The following is a 22,764-nucleotide window of genomic DNA, read 5'->3' on the forward strand; positions in this document are numbered from 1 at the left end:
CCTAAATACATTTAAAATCTGGCCCTTTGGCACTTCTGGGAATGTCACCCATAGACTTGAATGTTTTGGCCAGTAAGTTTATGAAATTGACATAATTTTCATATTGGAGGTTTAAAACTTGGCTAGAAGAGATACTTTGGATTCGACACAGAAAATCTGCTTTTAGGTATTTTTCTTAAAGTTGTTAGTGACTGTTCTGTGTTACTGAAGGGCATAGGATACTAAAGAGTTTACTGAGCTTTTGTGGTTTCTATCTGATCCTATAACTTAAAAATAACTTTCTATTTAAAATGAAATTGTTCATATTATTAGTGTGATCAATAAACTCTTTTTGGAACAGAAATTGCCATGTTGGAGCTCTGTAATGGACAGGTCTGGTGTAAGTCCTCTGGCCTGGTCTCCAGCTATGAGTTTGTCAGTTCTTAACCAATGCCTGTGCCTGGGCAGGAGCTGGCATCTGACCTACCAACGTCACAGTTACTCTCCTATGACATTCTTTGCCACTTTTGCTAGTACTGACCAATCTACATGTTTTTATGTCTTCTGCTAACTTTGACATCTCATTCTTCACCTTCTTTTTGAGATCATTAATATGAAACCACACCATACTAGTACTGAACCTTGTGGTGCCCCACTGCTAACCTGTGAAGCGCTTCAAAAAGATCTCACCAAACTAAGTGATTTGACAACAAAATGGCAAATGAAATTTAATATTGATAAATATAAAATAATGCTCATTGGTAAAAATAATCCCAACTATACTTACAATATGATGGGGACTAATTTAGCTACAACTACTCAAGAGAGACGTCTTGGAGTCATTGTGGATAGTTACCTGAAAACATCCATTTGGTGTGCAGCAGTAGTCAAAAAAGCAAACAGAATCATTATAAAAAAGGATAGAAAGTAAGACAGCGAATATCTGTCTCTATATAAAACCATGGTACTCCCACATCTTGAATACTGCGTACACAAGTGGTCGCCACATCTCAAAAAAGATATTTTGGCATTGGAAAAGGTTCAGAAAAGGGTGACAAAAATGATTAGGGGTTTGGAACGGGTCCCATATGAAGAGAGATTAAAAAGACTTGGACTTTTCAGCTTAGAAAAGAGGAGACTAAGGGGGGATATGATAGAGGTCAATACAATCATGACTGGTGTGGAAAAAGTGAGTAAGGAAAAGTTATTTACTTGTTCTCAAAATATAAGAACTAAGGGGTCAACAAATGAAATTAATAGGCAGCAGGTTTAAAATAAAGAAAGTAAGTTTTTCTTCACTTAATGCACAGTCAACCTATGGAACTCCTTGCCAGGGGATGTTGTGAAGACTAGGATTTTAACAGGGTTCAAAAAAGAGCTAGATAAATTCATGGAGGTTAGAACCATCAATGGCTATTGGCTAGCATGGGTAGGAATGGTGTCCCTAGCATCTGTTTGTCTGGAAATAGATGACAGGAGAGGGATCATCTGATGATTAGCTGTTGTGTTCTCTCCCTCTAGGGCAGTGTTTCCCAATTCGTGCTCTGGGGTGTCAACAAAATGTGGCAGAGGCCTTTTTTTTTTTTTTTTCTTTAAAGCAACTCTAGGGGTTCCATGGCCAAATAAAATTGGGAAACACTGCTCTAGGGCATCTGGCATTGGCCATTGTCAGCAGACAGGATACTAGTCTAGATGGACCTTTGGTCTGACCCAGTATGGCCGTTCTTATGTTCTTATGCCATATTGGAAACTGGCCATTAATTCCTATTCTGTTTTGCCTCTGTGAATGTTAACTTCCCTTGATTTCTTTCTGCAAGGGATTTTGTAAAAAGTTGTTTTGATAAACTAAGGGTGGTATTTTCAAAAATACTCTGCATTAACTTAACTTTGCTCCCATTAAACTTAGTGAAGTGCACTGACATAAATGGGAGCAGTGTTAAGCCAGTTCTTGAACAGTTTTGAAAGTCCAACCAGTGTTTTCTGTAAGCTGAGTGCTTGGACGGCCACCCAGGAGAGATTCGAATGCTTCCCAACTGACTAACAGAGTGCCCACAGCACTCACAGCCAGCAGCCTGAGTGCATATAACAACATTTATTCTTCTTCGAGTGGTCCCCGTGGGTGCTCCACTCAAGGTGTCGGGTCCCTACCCGGTGCCGCTAGTCGGAGACTTCCAGAGCCATACCCTGGCCGGACCACGCATGCCTGAGAACAGCGCGCAGCGTTCGCACCTTTGCAACGTCTCGCGGTCCGCCCCCCCCCCCCCCCCCCCCGTCAGCTCCTCTCAACCGCCTGTGGTTGCTGACGGAGCACCGTTTATCTCCTCAGAGAAAAGCTGTTCTTAAAAAAAAAAAAAAAAAAAAAAGAGAGAAATTTATTATAGACAGTTTGAATTCTAGTATAGTTAGTAGTTCAATTGTTAGTTTTCAAAAAAAAAAAAAAAGAAGAAAAAGAAAAAGTTATTAGTTTACTTGTATACAGGCAGTCCCCGGGTTACGTTCAAGATAGGGACTGTAGGTTTGTTCTTAAGTTGAATCTGTATGTAAGTTGGAACTGGCGTCCTGATTCAGCCGCTGGTGAAACTGACCAGCAGCGGCTGAATCAGGACGCCTGGGGCAGAGCAGCTGGGGTGCTGCCGGGTTGGTCCAGTAGTGCCCAGTGCGGCGCTGCGGGACCAACCGGCAGCGCCCCAGCTGCTCTGCCCCAGGGTCCACAACAAAAGCCTGGTCTGCTGGGGGAGGCACACTAGCTGCGCCCCCCCCCAGCAGACCAGGGACACAGGGAGCAAAGCGGCAGCGGGGGGGTGCCTCGCCTCTGAGGCTTTGCTCTGGCGCGGGACCACTTTGCTCCCGGTGCCCCTGGTTTTCTGGAGACGGTCCCCAGCAGACCAGGGGCACCGGGAGCAAATCCGCAGCCACGGCGGGGTCCCCGCGCTTCTGAGGCTTTGCCAGAGCAAAGCCTCAGAAGCGGGGGACCCCGCCGCTGCTGCGGGTTTGCTCGCGGTGCCCCTGTCTGCTGGAGACGGTCCCCAGCAGACCAGGGGCACCACGAGCAAACCTGCCGGGGCTGCGGCTTTGCTCCCAATGCCCCTGGTCTGCTGGAGACGGTCCCCAGCAGACCAGGGGCACCGGGAGCAGCTTTTCTCGCCCCGCAGGTCGAGGTGGCTGACCGCTGCCTGTGAGCTCCGGGGCGAGAGAGCCCCATTCGTAAGTGCGGATCCGACATAAGTCGGATCCGCGTAAGTCGGGGACTGCCTGTATAGTTAAGTTGTTAACATCATGCCTGGCTCACCCGGGTTTAAACGGTGTGCGCAATGTAAGGAAGCGATGCCAGCGTATGACGGGCATGCGACCTGTATCAGATGCCTAGGAGAATCACACGTACCACAGAAATGCACCCATTGTGCGAAATTGACACCTAGAGCACGCAGGGAGAGAGACATGAGATTGAAACTCCTGCTGTACGATAAGGCTTTACACCCTTCTAATGACCAGGTGTCAGAACCTCCCGCAGGGCAGAAAAGGAGATCACAGAGACAACAAAATATCCAATTCGACCACTCCCGACCTAGACAGCGGCCTCAGCGAAGGCGTCCACCACCGCCTAGAGTATCGGGCACGTCCGCCTCAAAACAGCAAGTTTGACTCTTTTATCGAGGGCAAGCGAATGCTACCAATCGTTGTTGTGCACACAAGTCCCATTTTCCACCATCGCTTACAACCCTACTATCACCAATGGGTCAAAATAACATCGGACAAATGGGTACTGGAAGTCATAAAGATCGGCTTCACCATTCCCTTCACTTCCATTCCCCCCACCACCCCACCTTCCCCGTCCCTTTTCAGGGACCCATCTCACGAAAACCTCCTGCGACAGGAAGCTCATCGTCTCCTTACTATCAAAGTGATAGAGAGGGTCCCAGATCAGTTCAAGGGAAGAGGGTTTTATTCGAGACACTTCCTAACAGAAAAGAAAACGGGGGGCTGGAGACCCATTCTCGATCTACGCCGTCTAAATTGTTATCTCCGCAGGCAGCACTTCAAAATGGTGACCCTGAGCTCCATAATCCCGTCCCTCGATTACAACGATTGGTTCGCTGCCCTCGATTTACAAGACTTGTATTTTCACATCACAATTCATCCCGCTCACAGACGTTTTCTGCAATTTGTGATAAGCCACGATCATTTTCAGTATCGGGTTCTGCCATTCGGTCGTGCTTCAGCACCCAGAGCTTTCTCGAAAACCCTGACTGTCGTAGCAGCTCATCTGCGTCGGCTACAGGTGATAATATACCCGTACCTGGAAGATTGCTTAATAAAAGGTTCCACGGAGCAAGAGGCGTCGCAGATGGTTGCGACTGTCGAACAAACATTCGAATCCTTCGGTCGCCTCCTGAACAAGCAAAAATCAACACTTACTCTGACGCAATCCATAACTTTATAGGGGCTAAAACATTTCTAATAAATTCAGGAAGCATAATTTTCCTTTGCAGAATGCAGGCTGCTTTATCTCTTTTGTAACATGTTCTTCTAGGTGTTTTAGAATTCGGCCTAATTATTCTTTCAACCACATTACTAGATAGTGGGATCAGGTTGATTGGTCTCCAGTTCCCATTTTTTATTGAAATGTCAAGGTTACTGCTGGCTCTGTCCTGGACCAGCCACAATGGCTGCTGTTTGGGTGGCCTCAGGCAGCTGGCCCTGGTAACCACCTGAGCAGCAGCCAATGTGAGTGGCCCTGTGGACTATCTGAGCAGCATTCCAGAGGACAACAAGAGGAACTAGAGCTTGATCGTCCCCCCACAATGTTCCTGGAGCTGGCTGGAGCAGGGGAATGGCCCAAAGGCAGCTGAACCTTTGTAAAAATCTCAATTTCCAAATGCTTGTTTGAATCTGGAAGTTAGAATCTCTGAAGATTCGATTTGTATCGAGTAAGCTCTAGCTGCTCACATCTGAGTGTGACTAGATTACCAGAAGAGGATGACAGTTTCACAATTAAGTTGAATGCTACCCTGGAGAACTGATTCTATGCCAGTCTCTGCCACAGAGTCTATGTGTGATGCTAGGCAAGTTACTTAAACCAAATGTTCACAGTTGCCCAATATTAGATACCTGGGCACAGATTTGCAGCAGTGCTGAGCACTGACACATGCAGCCAAACTCATCTGGAGCTCTGCTTTTCACATATTAAGTGCTATAAAAATGCTATCTAAAAGCACAATGAAAACTTCTGTGTCTCCAATTGGGCACCAAAATTAGTGAACATTTTTGACAATTTTGGCCTTAATCTCTCTCTGTGCTTCAGTTCCCCATTTGTAAAACGGGGATAAAAATATCACCCAATCTCTGAGAGGTATTGCAAAGATAAAAGCAATGTTTGTGAAGTACTTGGATGTGATAGTTAGAACATCATAGAAATGTGGATGAGGAAATTAATATTTTATTCGGTGCAGTGTGGGAAATGATAATAGCATCTGGGGGCACACAGGGAGGATAAAAATAAATATTAAATAACTACTCATTTACTGAATGGGTAGGATTTTTGTGGGCAGGAAAATTAAGGTTTCACAAGCAACCTTAAAACTGTCATTTCCTACCAATTGAATGCCTGACTTTGCATCCTTTATGTTATTTTAACATAGTTCTTTTAATGTTATTTAGTATGTCCATTACAGTAGCATTAATATTGAAGCCCCCATTGTACTGGGCACTGTACAGAAGCCATGAAGAAATGGTCCTTGCCACAAAGTGCTTATAATAAAGGATAACAAGTGATGTATGAAGGTGGCAGAGGGACAGATTTATACACTGAAATATAAGTAATTTGTATATCATTTTCCAGTTACTGTCTTGATAACTGTATGTACATTGCCAAGTATCTGAATGTTATGGATCTTTATGATTAATTGTATTCATTCACACTCAAACCCACGGTAGCAGCTCCAAATGCAGATGATGTATTGTATGTTTTTAAAATGCAAACTAATTGATTGTGTTTGATTTTTCATTTACAATAAAGCTACTTTGCAACACTCTATGTGAGTATAAAGCAGACTTAAAGTGGGAGAAAATTATATTGATACACACTTTAAGGATCTTTTGCACTGCTGTGTAAAATGGCTTTAGTATAAATGAAAATCAGGCCCATAATCTGTATAAATATATGCACTGTGTTAAATTCAGGTTATTTATTACATTATGCCCAAAGTATGCATGGAGATTTATTGCAGATAATCCATAATCCAGAATTAAACTATTAATATGCATTTATAGAGTGGTTGCCATAACCTTGAAATTCCTTGGTTTAAGTATGACCTTTCACTTTGTTTGAATATATTTTTTAAAATGTATGAATAACAAATTAACATTAGTAGATAAAAACGCATACCATTTCCTTGTACCACTTATATCTATCCATATTTAAGTTGCATAAAACCTTGGAGATTATAAGGCTTAATCATTCATAATATTTATTTGTTTTTAAATGTCAGATCCAGTTTAGTTTAATATAGTCAGAGCCCATTTTGCTAATCAAAATGCAGTGGGACAAATTCTCTTGATATGCACTAAAAATCACATGCAATTGAGAAAATGGCAGAAACTGGTGCTTAGACCCTGGCCCACACAAATGAATTGCTATTTGCACCCTGCTGGGGATTAGGGATGTAATAGTGCAGTCAATTAACCGATTAACCAATAAGGAAAAGCTTATAGGTTAATGCTATAGACTACACGCATATCCTCCTCTCTCCCCCCCCCCCCCCCCCCCCCGCTAAATATTTTAGCAAGCTGGCCAGCAGCTCATCTCAGTCCTGGTTTGTAACGAGTCCGGGACCTACCCCTGCTGCAACTCTTCATTTAAAGCATATTAGGAGCCAGGTGGGCAGGCAACCCGGCTCAGTTCCAGTTCATGGCAGGTCTGGAAACTAAACCCACCCCACCTTGGACAAGGGATGCTGCCACCCTGAGCTGCTGCCTCTGTATCAGCAGCCAGTCTGTGAGGGGAGCTGGTTTTTAAACTGGCTCCCCTCACGGACCAGCTCCCACCTGGCACCCTGCTCTGCTGCCTCTGATGGCAGGGGGCTCCTCAGGAGTGGAGCTGGAGCGGGCTGGCTGCTGGTCCTGCCCCTGCCTCTGGGTATTATAGAATAGTGGAGTAACCAATAAAAATTCCTGAGGTTACTCAACTATTCAGTTAACTGACATTTAACATCGCTACTAGCGATGGCATTGAAAACTCTGCTGTTCCATTGATGTACCCTCCTAGTTCCAGGAAATCCATTACAGCAAGTGGGTATACCCTTCTCATTGCCAGGAATCTATTACAAGAGGCATCTAGAGTATTGTAGGCCAGGGGGCTCGCTCATACTCCAGTGGCCTCACTGGCCAGGTATCTTCCTTTGGAAGCTGAGCCACAACAGCACTGACAGAGTTGTGATTTCTCCAGTCGTACCCGCAGGACTGCTTCCTGCCTTTGTCACATGTCATGTGATAGCATGTTAGAAGGAACTAGTTACTCATGAAAACACTAGATCCTATATTGGACAATGCTCAGCAGATGTGAGACCCTGCTCTAGGCATAACTTGCACACTGTTGCTAAGGCTCTGTCCTTTTCCTAGCATGTATCTAACAAGCCACATGAAAGCAGTAATTGTAGCTGTCCACAGATACTGATCAGCTGAGCGGCTGTGTGTTTCCACTATGCAGTGTGTCTGAATATGTACTTTGGCTCCCATTCTGCAAACCACTGAAGTACACATCTAAATCCATTCCTATTCAGTAAAGCATTTGAAATTAGTGGCAGTTGAATGTGTGCTTAGAGTTAATATTCTGCTGAAACAGGAGGCCTTATTTCTGCTTTGCTTTCTTTGTTTGCACTGTCCTAACTTTGCATGGGTGTGATGAGCCCTGTGTTTATCACAGAAATAGATATAACTGTTTGAACTCCTTTTTGAGGATAATATAAGGGTCTTCCTTCTACCATGTCAGTCTGTCAGCAATGAACAACTATTTATTTTTCATGTTATTCCTCCGAAGGGTCTGCTTGAGGGGCTTATGCGAGAATGTCAGCTAGGCCCTGCTTGTGAAAAAAATCACTTGTGCCTTATGCTTATCACAGGATTAGAATTAGAGATTAAAGGGGTGTAAGATCCACTTTACTTACTAGCATGTCCTCCCCAAAACTTGGGTTCACATGTGAGGGGAAGAACAGGAACTGCATGCCTGAGAAGATGGGCAGGGAATGGACAAGGCCTCAGCTCCAACCCCTGCATAGTACTAGGCCATGGGTTCCCAAACTGGGGGTGTGTGAAGAAATTCCAGGGGGGGCATGAAGCGACCCAGCCCCGCATGCACCCGTCAATCCCACCCTAAGTTTTGCTGCTATTTTTTTTGGGAGTGGGGGCATGAGGTTTCTCAAAAATCAAAAAGAGGGCATGATGCCAAAAAGTTTGGGAACCACTGTGCTAGGCAAAACTGACCTGGCACGACAGAAAACATTCTGCACCAAGTAGAAGGATAACATGTACAACTGTCCAAGAGGATGGGGGAGCAGAGAAGATATTCCACTTCTAGAGAGCTTTGTTTTCCCCAGAAAATTAAGTCATGTTGGTGGAACCGTTAATTAGAGAAGCTGTGGTGACTGGTATGGTATTAACACCGGTGGTTGACTAGAACTGTTGTATTTAATGTCATGACCCCTCTTAGAGCCAGTGCTGATGCTATGCCAAATACAACAGTCCTCATCTTCTCAGAGTTCTTAATCATGTTGAATACTGTGTTCACTGCTACTACTCAAGATCATTTTCTAACAACATAATTTGAAAGCCATGGTCTGAGTAACAGTTCGTGCCATGGCTCACTTCTGCGGCAGCATCAGTACATGCTTCTTGATATTCAAGTCATTGAACAAAGGCTCAGTCTAGCTCCAAGATGGCTTTCAAGTTAAGTGGTGACCGAGGTAATTTATGCCATATAGCTCTGTAGCATGATGAAGCCCAGAGATCCCGGATCAGGTTTAGGGCCCCATTGTGCTGGATTCCATACAGCTAAAACAAACTTCTCAAGAGAAGATTGGGAAACCCTATTGGATGTAAAAACTAATTATAACAGTATTTTAAGCACAATCAAATTACAAGTATACATAACTGAACTTCAGTGATCTCATGTATTGTATTTTGTTTTTCTTTCTATAGTCCACACCTGAAGTTTAACAATCTGACCCTGATTTCAACTCACGGGCTTCCAGGACAAAATCCACCAGGCTCTAAGCACAGAGGATTTCTAATTGACAGGTTTGATTTAATTTTTAAATGTTTTGCTAGTTTCAAAGGAAAATGCAATACTTGTGAATTTTTTGTGTATTTTTGGTACAACTCAGCACATATATGTATAGTAATGTGTACTTTCTTCTAGTCTTAGTGTTATAATAAGAAACTAAAATAATGTTAACATAATCAGAAAAACTCTCCAGGTTGGGATCCTGCCCAGCTCACAGATGTGCTTTTTCACATGCTGTCTCCTGAACAACCACACTTTGTGGGTAGGTGTATCTCTGTCTATAAGTGATGGAAAGCCAGGTCACAGAGGTTTAGTTTTCCATGGAGTTCAGAACATCCTGAGGTGTATTGGTCATTTTTACCTCTTGCCAGAAGGACTTCCATTAACAGACTCTTTCCTGCTGTCATTCCCTGCCAGAGCCTTTCACTGCTGCACCTCTTGCCATGCTTGCGTGTGGATGCAGCTGCCTTTCACTAGGGCATGCAGATACCCTAAGCACTCCCATAAATGTAGCCAACACTTTGGGTCTTTGAATTGAGGTAGGATATCAGTGCTGCGTGCCAACCCAACTAATAGGCCAAGATGAAAGCAAAAAGAGTTGAGTGTAATAAATAAACCACATTCTTATATATATGTTCAAATTTAAACAGATATTTTCAGTGACATTTACAAAATATGTACATTTATAGAAAATTGTAGTTTGTAACTATCTAACCAGAGCAAGTCATTTAATTTAAAAATACATCCATAATAGATATGAATCAGTTGATGAATAGCTGAAAATAAAAGCTATCTTTGGGATTTGCAAAAGCTCCTAAGTGGTTTAGGAGCACAAGTTTCATAAACTGTCAATGCAATTTGTGCTTGTAAATCACAGGTGCTTTTCCAAATCCTACCCCTCCTTATTATTCACTTTATGGAAAGCCCTTCCTCTTTCCTTCATCATTTTATGTATGTCCTATCTGAACTTATGGCCAGATTTTCAAAAGCATTGACCATTCAAACCTTTTATCAAGGTAAATGGTAGCTGTGGGCGCTGATTAGCTTGCCAAATTTGGACATTAGATCACAGAACTCATCGAGGCATTGAAGCACATTTGCTTCTTCATGTGAAGCATGAATCCCATTTCTGGATACTTAACAATAATAATAATAATTAATAGTCATTAATGGCTGGTTGTTATTTTTGAATATGGATATTTATACATACAAATATCAATGCAATATTTTATTTGAATATTAAACATGACAGTGTTGGTACATGTAGTAATAGCGGTTAATTCTTTGTTCCTTTTCAACTTTCTTTGTTGTTTATGAAACAAAAGAATCTGTAGTCCCCATATTTTAGTCAAGCTGTGTTTGGGACCTGATCCATAGCTCACAGAAGTCAGTGAAATAATTCTAATTGGATTTATATTGGGCCTTTTACCACTATCCACAAAAATAAAAGATAACATTGTTCTTGAGCTATTATTCCTTGCTGATGAGCTTTGTTTGCTAAATGGAATATTCTCTTCCTGGTGGCAGTGACATCAGTTCACAGAATGAATGAGTTGCAGGCTTGAATTATTGGCCCACAAGGGTAAAGTAGTGCTACAGATTCATCCTAGGTTCTTTTTAAATGTGGCCTCTGAGTTCTACCTTAATCAGGCAAACTATCATGCCAACATTTTCTGATGTATATTTCCTCATTCCAGCAAGACCTTAGTTCACAAACTTGATGTTAAAAGGTCTATGACTTGGTGGCTGATATTTTCAAAAGCAGACACTGATTTTGTGTGCCTAACTTGAAACACTTTAAAAGGGTTGTATTTTCAGAAAATACATGGAACCCAATCACTTGAAAGTCAGACTCATTAAAGGTGTCTCACTTGGACATCAAAAATTGAGGCAATCAAAATCACAGATAACTTTTGAACATCTTAATCAAGCTTATCACCTTTATACCATTATACTTTTGTAACAACATTAAAAGCTGGAGTGTTACACAGGGATAACTGAGTATACCAGTTGACCTACAAAATTTGAATTACTGAGGTAGTGTGTGAGCCAGAAAGAACCAGCTTCACATTCAGAACCCAGAGTGAGTTTGTATGTCTTGCTGCTAGGTACAAACAATAAGTAAAATAAGCAAAACGATGGGGAGTCATTATGACACAAAGAATGTTGTGTCCCTATGAGGAGAACCACATTTATAAGACCTAAGCAACCTGCCTGCTCAAATGAAGGTTTGTTGTGATTCTCCCATCTTCAAAAATAAAAATGTCTTCTGTGACACAGAAGTTCCATTTTCAAAAGAATCCTAGGTTTTATCTCATTCACTCTCATTAAAACTAAGGGCAAATCGACACCACATGAACAGCTCAAGCTAAAACTTAAAAAAACAATAGACTGGTAGCACCTTAAAGACGAACAAAACATGTAGATGGTATCATGAGCTTTTGTGGGCACAGTCCAATTCTTCAGATGAAGAAGTGAAGTGGTCACCTGGTCTATTGGGTTTTTTTTAAAAGTTTTTCCTGTTACAAACTAACTCGGCTATCCCTCTGAAGCTCAAGCTAAGCTACTCAATTTGAGTTATGTTAGTGCAATTCAAATTGACATAGCTTTGATCTGTTTATCCCAGCATCTACACTGTGGGAGGTTCACAGAAACAACTCTCCTATCAATTCCTCCTTCTCTTCCCATTTTGCTTAAGTACAGAAGTCAACAAGAGAGTGATCAGCCATTGATTTAATGGGTCTTTACTGGACTCATTAAATCTACCATTGGTAGATCTATCACTGCAGTGTTGATCAACCCCCCCTCTCCTGTAGTGTTGACAAGCCCTCAGGCTCCTAAGGGCCAGATTTTCAAAGGGAGTTAGGTGCTTAACCTGCTTAGGTGCTTTTAAAAATCCCATTAATATTTATCTATAGCCTTAAGTGCCTAAATACCTTTAAATGTCTGTCCCAGAGTTCCTAATTCACTTTTAAAAACATAACTTTGGTGCTTTTTAAAATTCTACTGAAAGCATGAGCTTTGTCATTCACAGAGTCATTGGACCATCAGTCTTTATGAGACTTAAAATAAATACATAAATAAATAAATGACATTTGCTAAGAGTTAGAAGTAGTGCATCTGTCTGAACAAAATAGCTAAGTAATGTGAAGCGTCTTTAATTGCTTGCCACCAAACATACAGGGGAAGAAAAGACCTTTGTGGCTGCAGTTGCTAAATGGAAGAGGGCTTTGTTTATAACATAATTACCCTTAAACTGTTGCTTGTTGATTATATATAAATTTCAAAGTTCCTCTTCTCATGGTCCTGCTTTGAGCAGGGGGCTGGACTTGATGACCTCCTGAGGTCTCTTCCAGCTCTATAATTCTATGATAAGGAATGAATTGCTCGTCAGTCAGTCCCTCTGTTTATAAGGATTATCAGACACATGCTTGCGAGAGAGAGAGAGATTTTCATTTGCTTGCTAATTTCTTTCACATAGACAAATGATAATCTCTCTCCTTTCTGTGAATGGCTTCTCTTCAGTTGCTTCATACAGCATTTTCAAGGTTTCTTTAAAGTCATTACAATATTCTTCCTCCTTGCCATTTTGAAAGAGCTCATCTAGAGAGGGGAAAACAGGAGAGCAGATCTGATAATATCTCTGCCCTTTACCAACAGATCTAAACACTGCCTTTGTAGTTTTAAACACTGTCAGAGTCAGACTATGTAACACAGTAGTTATAATAGTGGTGCTGGTTTATGTCAGTGATCTCACTATCTCTGTGACTGGCGGAGCTGAACCAGTGGTAGCAAAGGTGTGATTATTTTAGCAAAAGAGCATTTTGTAGAGACAGCCAAAGGGAGGAAATTATCAGGTAAGAAAAAACATTTCATTTACAGGTACAAAAGTCTGCACTGTGCATCAGACTGCAAATTTATAGCAAAGTATATATTTCTGACGTGTTTAAACACTGTTATAGTGTGGCTTAATGCTGGGAGGAATTATCTGGTTTTAACAGAAAGTTGTCCATTTGTAACTGAGTGTTTCATAATGAATAACCTCTCACTATAGACTTTAGTAAGCTCACAGCAAGACAACAGACTTGAACCACTAGGGGACTTCAACCAACTCGCCAGATGTCTAATTAATGCCTGCTGTCAGCTGCTAAAATGTCACTTATGGATATTCTTTCTTCACAGCCACTGTTTTAATGATAAAGATTATGCACTGATGTCACTTTGTTCCTGGGTTAATGTTGTGGTTGGTAAAATGACTGGCATAGACCGAGCTGCCAAACATGTTGTGGTTTCCAAGGGAAAAAAAGTTCCATATGATCACCTTGTTCTCTGTACTGGGCAGCAGTACCAGGTAAGATTGCGTACACAGTGGAAAAATGAATGCTTAATGTTTACAGTGATTAACCATTAATATGCTTTGTGGAGAATGTCACGGTTCAGGGCACCTGCATCTGTATTTTCCCCGGTGGCTCAGTAAGTGTTGTTATTTTAGATTCTCAGCTCTTCAGCAGACATATCTCTTGGATGGAGACCTGCATCTCTCTCCTTGCCCGAGGGTCTTCAGACTTCACAGTTCCCTGACTACACTATGAGTTACAAGCCTGGTGGCCCAAATGGCCAGTGTGTGCATGTTGTGTTCTCCTGAGAGGCTGTAAATAGCATAATTATCTACAGTTAAGTTACCTCACAGCTCTTCTTAAGCAAGGACATTAAGCATTACAGAGAAAAGTGATTTAAAAAAACCCACAATGTACAGGCATGCTACTAAGCTTACCTGAGATCAATCCCAGTGCCAGCAAGGACTTTGGCAGGTGATCAATTCTTCAGACCCCACTAAGCAGTGATCACAAAGTCATAATAGCTTCATCTCAGAACAATCATCCCATAAATCTTGAGAGTCCCTTCTTTATAAATTTGTGCCTTTGATCTTGGCACCCCTGGAACAGGTGATCAGCAGACAGTCATCCTGTCCTCATGGTGTATTTTCAGTGGGCTGGGCTTTTGTATAACTGAAGGTGGGGGTGGAATTTTCATTCCCCCTAGATATCTCCCAGGAAATCCACTTTACGTGTTTTGTCCCAAAAGATCATTCTCGTCTGCTGCATTGTCCAGTATAGATCTTTGGTCATCCTGGCTCAGAATGATACATTTGTGAAAGGTCTGGATAGACTTTATCCGCATAAATGCCGACTTATCCCAACTTGGGTCCTTAGTCCTTTCTAGATTCATAGGCTCATCCTTTGAACCTTTATCAAACTGTTTGCTTTTATACCTCTCCTATAAGGTGGCTTTCTTGGTAGCCATAACTTCAGCCAGGAGAGTGCCTGAACTGAAGGCCCTGACATCAGAACATCCTACAACATGTTCTTTTAAGCACAAAGTCCGTTCAGTTCAGACATCACCCAGCTTTTCTATTGCACATAGTGTCAGTTTCACCTGAACCAGGACGTTTTGCTCCCAGTGTTCTATCCCAAGTCCCACTCTACTGCCAGGGAAGAGAAACTACACTCCCTCGATGTCCAGAGGGCCCTGGCCTTCTACATTGAGAGAACTAAACCATTCCATAAATTGGTCCAGCTAGTCATGGCAGTTGCAGATCAGATGAAGGACCAGCTGATGTCTATCCAGTGTGTCTCATCATGGATTATGTCCTGTATTGAGAATACTACATACAATCAGGTATTCCTGCCCCTTTGCTCAGAGCACATTCCACCAGGGCACTGGCTTCTTCTACTGCCTTTCTGGCCCAGGTCCCCACTCACAAAATCTGTAGAACCGCTATGTGGTCCTTGATCCATACCTTCACCTCGCATTACGTGAGTGCTCAGCAAGTCAGGGATGACGCTTCATTTGGATGAGCAATGTTGCAATCAGTGGTTGGCTCCAGCCCTACCTCCTAACCTTCTGCTTGTGAATCAACTAATTGGAATACACACAAACAGGCACTCGAAGAAGAAAAAAAATATCTATTTTCTTGTAACTGTTGTTCTTTGAGATGTGGTGTTCATGTCTATTCTAATACCTACCCTCCTTCCCATCTGTTGGAGTAACTGGCAAGAAGGAATTGAGGAGGGCAAAGGTTTGGCAGGGTGCTATATTGGGCACCATGAAGGTGTGACTCCAGAGGGAACAGAGACTGACCCTACGAGCACTGCTATGGAAAAATCTTCCGGTCACCATGCATGGGCATGTGTAGATACCTAATTGGAATAGACACGAACAACACATCTTGAAGAACAACAGTTACAAGAAGGTATGTAACCATTTTTTCTTATCAGTCCTTAATAGTCGATAGTTATTGAATTCCCTGAGAATGTTGTTTGAGTAAGGACTGCCGAATTAGGAACAGAGCTCTTAAGTTAAAAAAGTACCATTTTTACATCATTGCTTTCCTGAATAGAACATCACTTTGAACCACTAAATATATTCATAGTCTGACAGATGGACTAAAAAGTTAAACTAAAATGCAGCCTGAATTTATCTGGATCTCCCATTCCAGCTTATAAAATGTGAAAGAAATCTTTGGAAAGCACCCTAACAGCTGCAAAGCTTGATGAGGACCGTAGCTAAGCGGAAGGAGAGAGAAAAATAAGGGAAAGAGGAAATGTAGACATTATCTGATTTTGCTGATAAAAAGCTCATTTTTTAAATGTACAGAAGCTAGAGAGAAGTATTTTATCATCTGATTTCTATTTCATTTATGTAAGAGCTAGATTTTGCCTTCAATAATTTATATCTTACTGGGTGAGTAGTTCAGTTAGTTTCAATAGAACTACCGACTAAGACTCTATTCAGTATTAATGAGAGCGGCAGAATATTTCCTTATTGGATAAATAAGAAATTTTGATGCCATATGTGTGTTTTATGTGGCTAGATAACATCTCAGTCAAGACAAGTGGCCAGTTACAGCAATGTTCTGGACTGTTCTTCCCCAGTGCCGCATAATCGTAGTCAATTTGCTCTTTCTTTCTTCAATAAAATAATGGTCTAATTGGTTACTTCAATAGTAATGTTATATCATTCAAACTTTCATATAATTGTTATCTTATCTTCCCAGAAAAAAAATGTAGCATTGTCTCTTGTGCAGAATTACTCCAATTTTAGTTTTAGTTTGCTGTGAAAAGAAAAAAAAGCTTGTGATTTTGATTGTGAAAATTCCTAACTGTGTATTAAACAAATAGTTACAAAGAAACTTCTGCATAATTATATATTTCTAGTATCCAGTTGTCCCTTTTGGTGTGTACATTATTCATATTTTTGTTATCAGTTTTTCTTATGTTAACTTCTTAATAACTATTTAAAATGGACACTTACTAAGAGTTGCGAGATTTCGACAACTGTGGATTTCCCCTAAAGCCAGTTCCTGTCATTGTCTGTTTCTGGATCATCAGAGCACATCTGGTTTGAACAGGGTGACATGGGACACAAATTCTATTTTCCCCAAGCCATTCTTGATCATCTTTACTTTTACCTCCCTGCGGCTGTTCATTTGCAATTGTGGGATTCTTGTGGAACATTTTAACATTCTTCTTTCTCTCATTTATGAAGACTGTCTGTGATGCTTTGCATACTGATCATTGTCCCTAACTCATTACAAAAAGCAATAACCATGAAGGGAGGCACAGTATTATACCATTGCCAACAATTCTGTTGTTTAGCAGAATGTTTCCACAGAAGTGATAGTCACAAATAGCCTATAGCTATGCAGTTTTTCTGGTGAAACCCTTTGGCTACGTCTACATTGGCACTCCTTTCCGGAAAAGAGATGCTAATGAGACGAGTCGGAATTGCAAATCCGCGGGGGATTTAAATATCCCCCGCGGCATTTGCATTTACATGGCTGCCGCTTTTTTTCGGCTTGGGGATAAGCCGGAGAAAAGCGCCAGTCTAGATGCGATTCTCCGGAAAATAAGCCCTTTTCCGGAGGATTTCTTATTCCTACTTGAAAGTAGGAATAAGAAATCCTCCGGAAAAGGGCTTATTTTCCGGAGAATCGCGTCTAGACTGGCGCTTTTCTCCAGCTTATCCCCAAGCTGGAAAAAAGCGGCAGCCATGTAAATGCAAATGCCGCGGGGGATATTTAAATCCCCCGCGGATTTGCAATTCCGAAGTGTCTAATCTGCATCCCTTTTCCGGAAAAGGGGTGCAGTATAGACACAGCCTTTCAGTGTTCCAACAGGTATTTTTGAAAATATTGTTTTAAGCAATGGCCAAGATCCTGTTGTTCATCTGAGCTCTTGTGCAAGAACAGTGAAAGGAGGATGGGCAGACTGACACTGATTTAGACTCTGGCACTAATTTATATCCAGCTGTCCCCAGCATCAAGAAATTGTTTTGGCATTTGGGATAATCAGGATGTAGCAACACCCAAGATACATCTTCTCTGAGCCATGCTCCCTGTGCTGGATGTAAGGATAGGGGTGGCTTGGAATTGCACTGATTCTTAGGATTCTCCTACAGTGGGAAAATCCTCTGTGGGGGCCTAACCCTCAGTGTCCAGCTGCTGTGTCCAGCCAGAGCAGGGCAAAGCATGAACATCATGTCCCAAGATAGGAGCCAAGAGCAATTTTGGTAAAAGATAGTTCCTGTAAAGCACAAAATTGGATTTTTTTTGTCATTTCGGTTTTTAATTAACTAGGTTTGAAGATAAATGTAAGCAAGCATATGATGGGTACTGCATTGCATGTATGTGCATTCATATACACATATCAAAACATCGTTAATCCTTGTTGTTTCTTTAAAATCCTCCGTGGTGTCTCAGATCCTGTAAGGAACAGAAAATTAGATACATTAACTCTCATCTGTTCTCTTTATGACCAGTGGCTTGTTGATTTACACTTACAATTCGTATAGATTTACAAGGCAAGCAAGTCTTATATGATCATATACTTTGTGTCATTGCTATTCAGAGTCTTCATTAATACTTAACCGTTATCAATTATGTGCACTTCATATTTTTGTCAGGTTCCGTGTCCCACTGGAGTAGAGATCAGTAAACTTTTGACTAACAGGGAAGTCATAAATGGTTGTAAACAAAGATATACTGGTGTTGTTCCTACCAATCTCTTTAATTTCTCTGATGACGAAGACTGCTTAAGGGCAGAACAATGGTTAAAAGAAAACTTTATCAATTCACGAGGTAAGCATTTGAGTAAACACACGCATGTTTTCAGAAATGAATGTAGGCTTATTGTTTCTCCATTTCCAATATATAATTAGTGCTTAATGAATTCTAACAAAATCTTTCGTCTGCCATGCTTTGTTTTCCAGATTAATTTACAATTTGTTGTTTTTGGATATCCAGCATATTTTGCTAGAAAAAAAGGCTTGAAATTACTTAATTATCTATAATTATTGTATGACACAAAATGAATGCCCTAAAAGCAAAGCCTGGCTAGAATTATTAATTAACTAATTAAATAATAATGTAATTAGTAAACATGTTTTGCAATTATATGGGAAAATATCTAGATCTGAAAAGCACTATAGAGAGAAGTCTAAATTAGCATGGATATTTTCTCAAATGCTATTGTCTCTGTTTTGAGTATCATCTTTAGTTACAGCCCCTCTGACAGAACTGCCTAGATCCTATATTTTCTATTCAGCTGTAAAAGTCACACATTTGTGTAAATCTCTTTATTCATCATCCTATTTGTGTTGTCTCAAACTATCTTCAGTAGATCCATTTGTTGCACACAGGTTATTAAATTTGACTAAAATATACCTTATGTATATTTCACATGCATGATGCTGAGTTCCATGTGTGTAGACAACAGAATTTAAGTGGGATCATCATACCTTCCTCTATAGAAAAAGGAATAAAATAGGCTCACATTATAGTACTTCCAAATTTCTAATTGGAATATAGAGGAAATTTATCTTTAGTGATAGGTATTCTAAACTGATTGCTACAACTGAAATTCTCTCAAAGTGTAGTCTAGCTTTCATATAGTCTTTCACTGGAAAGCGTAATAAGAAAATGATAGTTACAGCATATGGTCTACAAAAGTGCACATCCTACTTAACAGGCCTTTAAGAATATTGTCTAGAACTTTTTTCTTCTTAACATCTGCCCTATGATCTAAAAGTGCAAGTACTGGATCTGATCTATACAGCCATTCAGAGGGTGTATCTAGACTACAGGTTTTTTGTTTTTTGAAAAAAGTAGCCTTTTTTCGAAAAACCTTCACCTGCGTCTAGACTGCATCTGTGTTCTTTCTAAAGTAAATGGAAAGACTGTGGCAGTTTTTTCAATCCCAGTAAACCTCATTTTATGAGGAACAGTGCCTTTTTTGAAAGTACTCTTTTGAAAAAAGGCGCTATTGAATGCAAACTATGCTTTTCGAAAGAGAGCGTCTAGACTCTCTTTTGAAAAAGTGGCTCGCTTTTTCAAAAAATCTGCTTGTAGTCTAGACACTCTCTTTCGAAAAAGGCTTGTAGTCTAGACGTAGCCATATAGTCTCACAAATAAATATTTTCCATTCACAGTAACTTGGCCCAAAAAGTATAAATAAAACATTTTCGCATCTGTTTCATTAATACTAAACCTATTTTGGTATGGGTTTAGTTGATACACACAACTACATTTGTATGTAGATTGGGTTGTTAGTTTTCTGTTTCTCTGGTTTGCATACAAAGGTGTGGAATTTACATGCACACATAAGTGTGTGGTAATGTTTGCATGCAGCAAATGAAGGCTTTAAAAATGCGTTTAAATATCTTGACACTACATGCTTCTGAAGTATAAAATGTTGTATAAGGTAAGTTTGGATGCTGATTTATTTTGTGCTTACTCCCTCCTTTTAATTTGATGACTGCAGTTCTGCAATTTTTTGTTGTGATGACAAGATGGATATCTTAATGAGACATTAATCTTGTCTTTAACTATACGCTTAATCCAAAGGTGCACAATTATATCAATTAAGGTATCTTTCTTAGAAGAGTTGTAGTGTGCAGGAGACATGATGCTTTTCCCCCCCTCACAGAACCTTTTTAGATTCTCCTTCCCTTTCTCTGCCTTCCATCTTCCTCCTTTGTTCTGTGTCCCTCTTCATGCTTTCGCGTATTTTTCCCTATTTCTTTGTCTCCTCTGCCTTCTTCCTTTCGTGCCCTTGTTCTGTCCCCTCTCCACTTATAGATCTTGTTCTTTCATACCTCATCTCAGCAGAATAAAGATATCTACTCTCGGGGGAGGGGAATTCCATTTTTCAGCAGTGAAATTACTCAGGAGACTGATAAGTGACTGGGTCAGGGTAGATCTGGGACCAGAGGGCTTGCAAAGATTCACCAATTGATTTGGACATCTATCAGCTGTCTTTAGGCCATTCTGTCACTTCTTCCTGGCTGACTGCAGCTTGGGGGCACCTCTGGTTTAATCTTACTTTTACTTTTCAGCTTGGGAACCTTTCCAGAACTTTGTTATATTTAAGAGATAGTAATACACTGGCTCATACATATCTTTTATTCAGACTTAATTATTATCAATTATTGTTTATCAGATTTCCAATCTAAACTATTAATTACTTTTAAACTTTTTGAGAATTCAGAGCTTTTCAGATAATTATATTAAAATACTACAGTTGGGGAGGGGAAGTGATTAGTGGTGACATGGTTCAATGGTTCCTATTTCCAACATATGCACTTCATTTTTCCAGTTCAGAAATATAATTCTTATTTCTTTGTATTATACAAATTATATGATGCATCCTCCTAATCCCAGTTCTTTTCATGCTTCTTTATAACTAATGCATTGTGCTGCTCGTATTTCAGCTATCCACTAACTTCATCTAATGAGGTTCCTTTTGTGGTTTCCAGCCAACTGTACCAGACAGATGCTTTGATGCTTCTCATTTAGTATAAATCATTGTAGTTCCACTGAAGTCAATGCTATGCCAATTTATACTAGAAGAGATTCTAAATCAGTTGTCATTTGTTCCTTATTTAAAATCCCAGGGCTCAATCCTACAACTGAAAGGAGTTAGAGGATTGGGCCCCAGATCTTGTAAGTAATTGTGGCAGTGATTATGAAATGACTAACCAATATGACAAAAAGCTTCATTTTCAAATACATTCTATGTTTGGTTCATTGAGAAAATTGCTTCTTATCTTTTAAATTCTTAGGGCATGTCTACTCTAGGAAATTATTTCAAAATAATTTATTTTGAAATAATAACTCCCGAAATAACTATTTTGAAATAGCATATCCACACTACAGGGAAGCCTCCAAATTAGTCTGAGGCAGTCTCCCTTAATGTGGACATGCTACCTTGACTTAGAGCCCCAGGAAGCACTGGGGAATAATTACTTTGAATAACTCTGGGGAATAGTTATTTCGAAATAGCAGCAGTGGAGCGTCCACACTACTGCTATTTTGAAATAAGTGTTATTACTCATGGAAAGCAGGAGTTATTATGTTGAAGTAACCAACCCATTATTTCAAAATAACAGGTTTGGTAGTGTGGATGCACCACTTGTTGTTTCAAAATAACTCCCTAGTCTAGACCAGGGCTCAGATTGCTAGGTTAAGCAAAATGAGACTTTTCCTTTAAGAGTATGTGAGGTCATAGGGGCCAGATTTTAAAAGGCATTTAGGTGGCTTAATATGCAGATACATGCCTAATGGGGATTTCAAAAGTTTCTAACCATGTCAGACACCAATTGTCATTTAAATGAATGGGAGTTAGAATCTTGAGTCTTTTGAGAAAATCATTCTAGGCATCCATCTACATTTTTAGGTGCCTAAATATCTTTGAAAGTGTGATCCATCACTGTCTCTCTCTGCACCTTTTACTGTTGGAGGGGGCTTCATCTTATTCACAAAATAATACCATCTATAATGCTGATATTATAAGTGTACAACAGAAGGCTGTTATCAAGTTTCAATCTGCTTTGAAATGTATTTCTGTTTTAAGAGGTAACTTTGTAACAGTGCCATTGTGGAATTTGTATTCATTTCATCTCCCTGGTTTTCATATCAAATATGCTTCATTTGCAAGTAATAAAATATTTGTGTGAATGCTAATTCAGCCTAATAGAGGATCTGCAGTGAGGTTATACAAGTTTATGAGAGAGCCTAATTTGGCTATTCCATTCCTCAATTACTAGTTATTTATAAAAAGCCCATGTTGATTCTTGGATCATTTTGAGTTTTCAGACCTAGAGGGTGGGGAGGAAGCGGGGCATGCCCTAGTCCTGCCAGGATTCCTAAGAAAACACCTGGGAAAATAAAGTACCTTTTGCAGTGTGTCCTGAAGGTCAACAGATCTGGTCTACTTTAGATCAAGGAGTAGATTCTGGAGTCAAGGACTCATCATGTAAATCAATCCACCAACACAGTTCTCCAGTATGTGTCCTGTTACCCCAATTACTGGAGGAATATGGATCTAAATATTAGGGATTGAACTTACCTTCATTCAACAACTTCAATAATGCAATGAGATGCTGCCTGAAACTCAAATAAAGAAGACCTTACTTTTGTCCTATCAAAATATTGCCCTCTCTAAGTGGTC

At 40.4% G+C, this 22,764-nt stretch overlaps 1 protein-coding gene across 5 annotated transcripts in view; it reads left to right on the top strand.

The window, feature by feature from the left end:
- Positions 1–22,764, top strand: part of CFAP61 (cilia and flagella associated protein 61) — a 200,512-nt gene that overhangs the window by 110,550 nt on the left and 67,198 nt on the right. For all 5 annotated transcript variants that reach the window (XM_075925780.1, XM_075925784.1, XM_075925782.1 and 2 more), the window contains 3 exons: positions 9,172–9,270; positions 13,439–13,607; positions 18,221–18,395. In XM_075925780.1, the coding sequence (XP_075781895.1) occupies positions 9,172–9,270; positions 13,439–13,607; positions 18,221–18,395 (443 nt within the window). The remainder of the gene's footprint in view (positions 1–9,171; positions 9,271–13,438; positions 13,608–18,220; positions 18,396–22,764) is intronic.

The sequence above is a fragment of the Pelodiscus sinensis genome, chromosome 3 (assembly GCF_049634645.1).
Source record: "Pelodiscus sinensis isolate JC-2024 chromosome 3, ASM4963464v1, whole genome shotgun sequence".
Classification (NCBI taxonomy): domain Eukaryota; kingdom Metazoa; phylum Chordata; order Testudines; family Trionychidae; genus Pelodiscus; species Pelodiscus sinensis.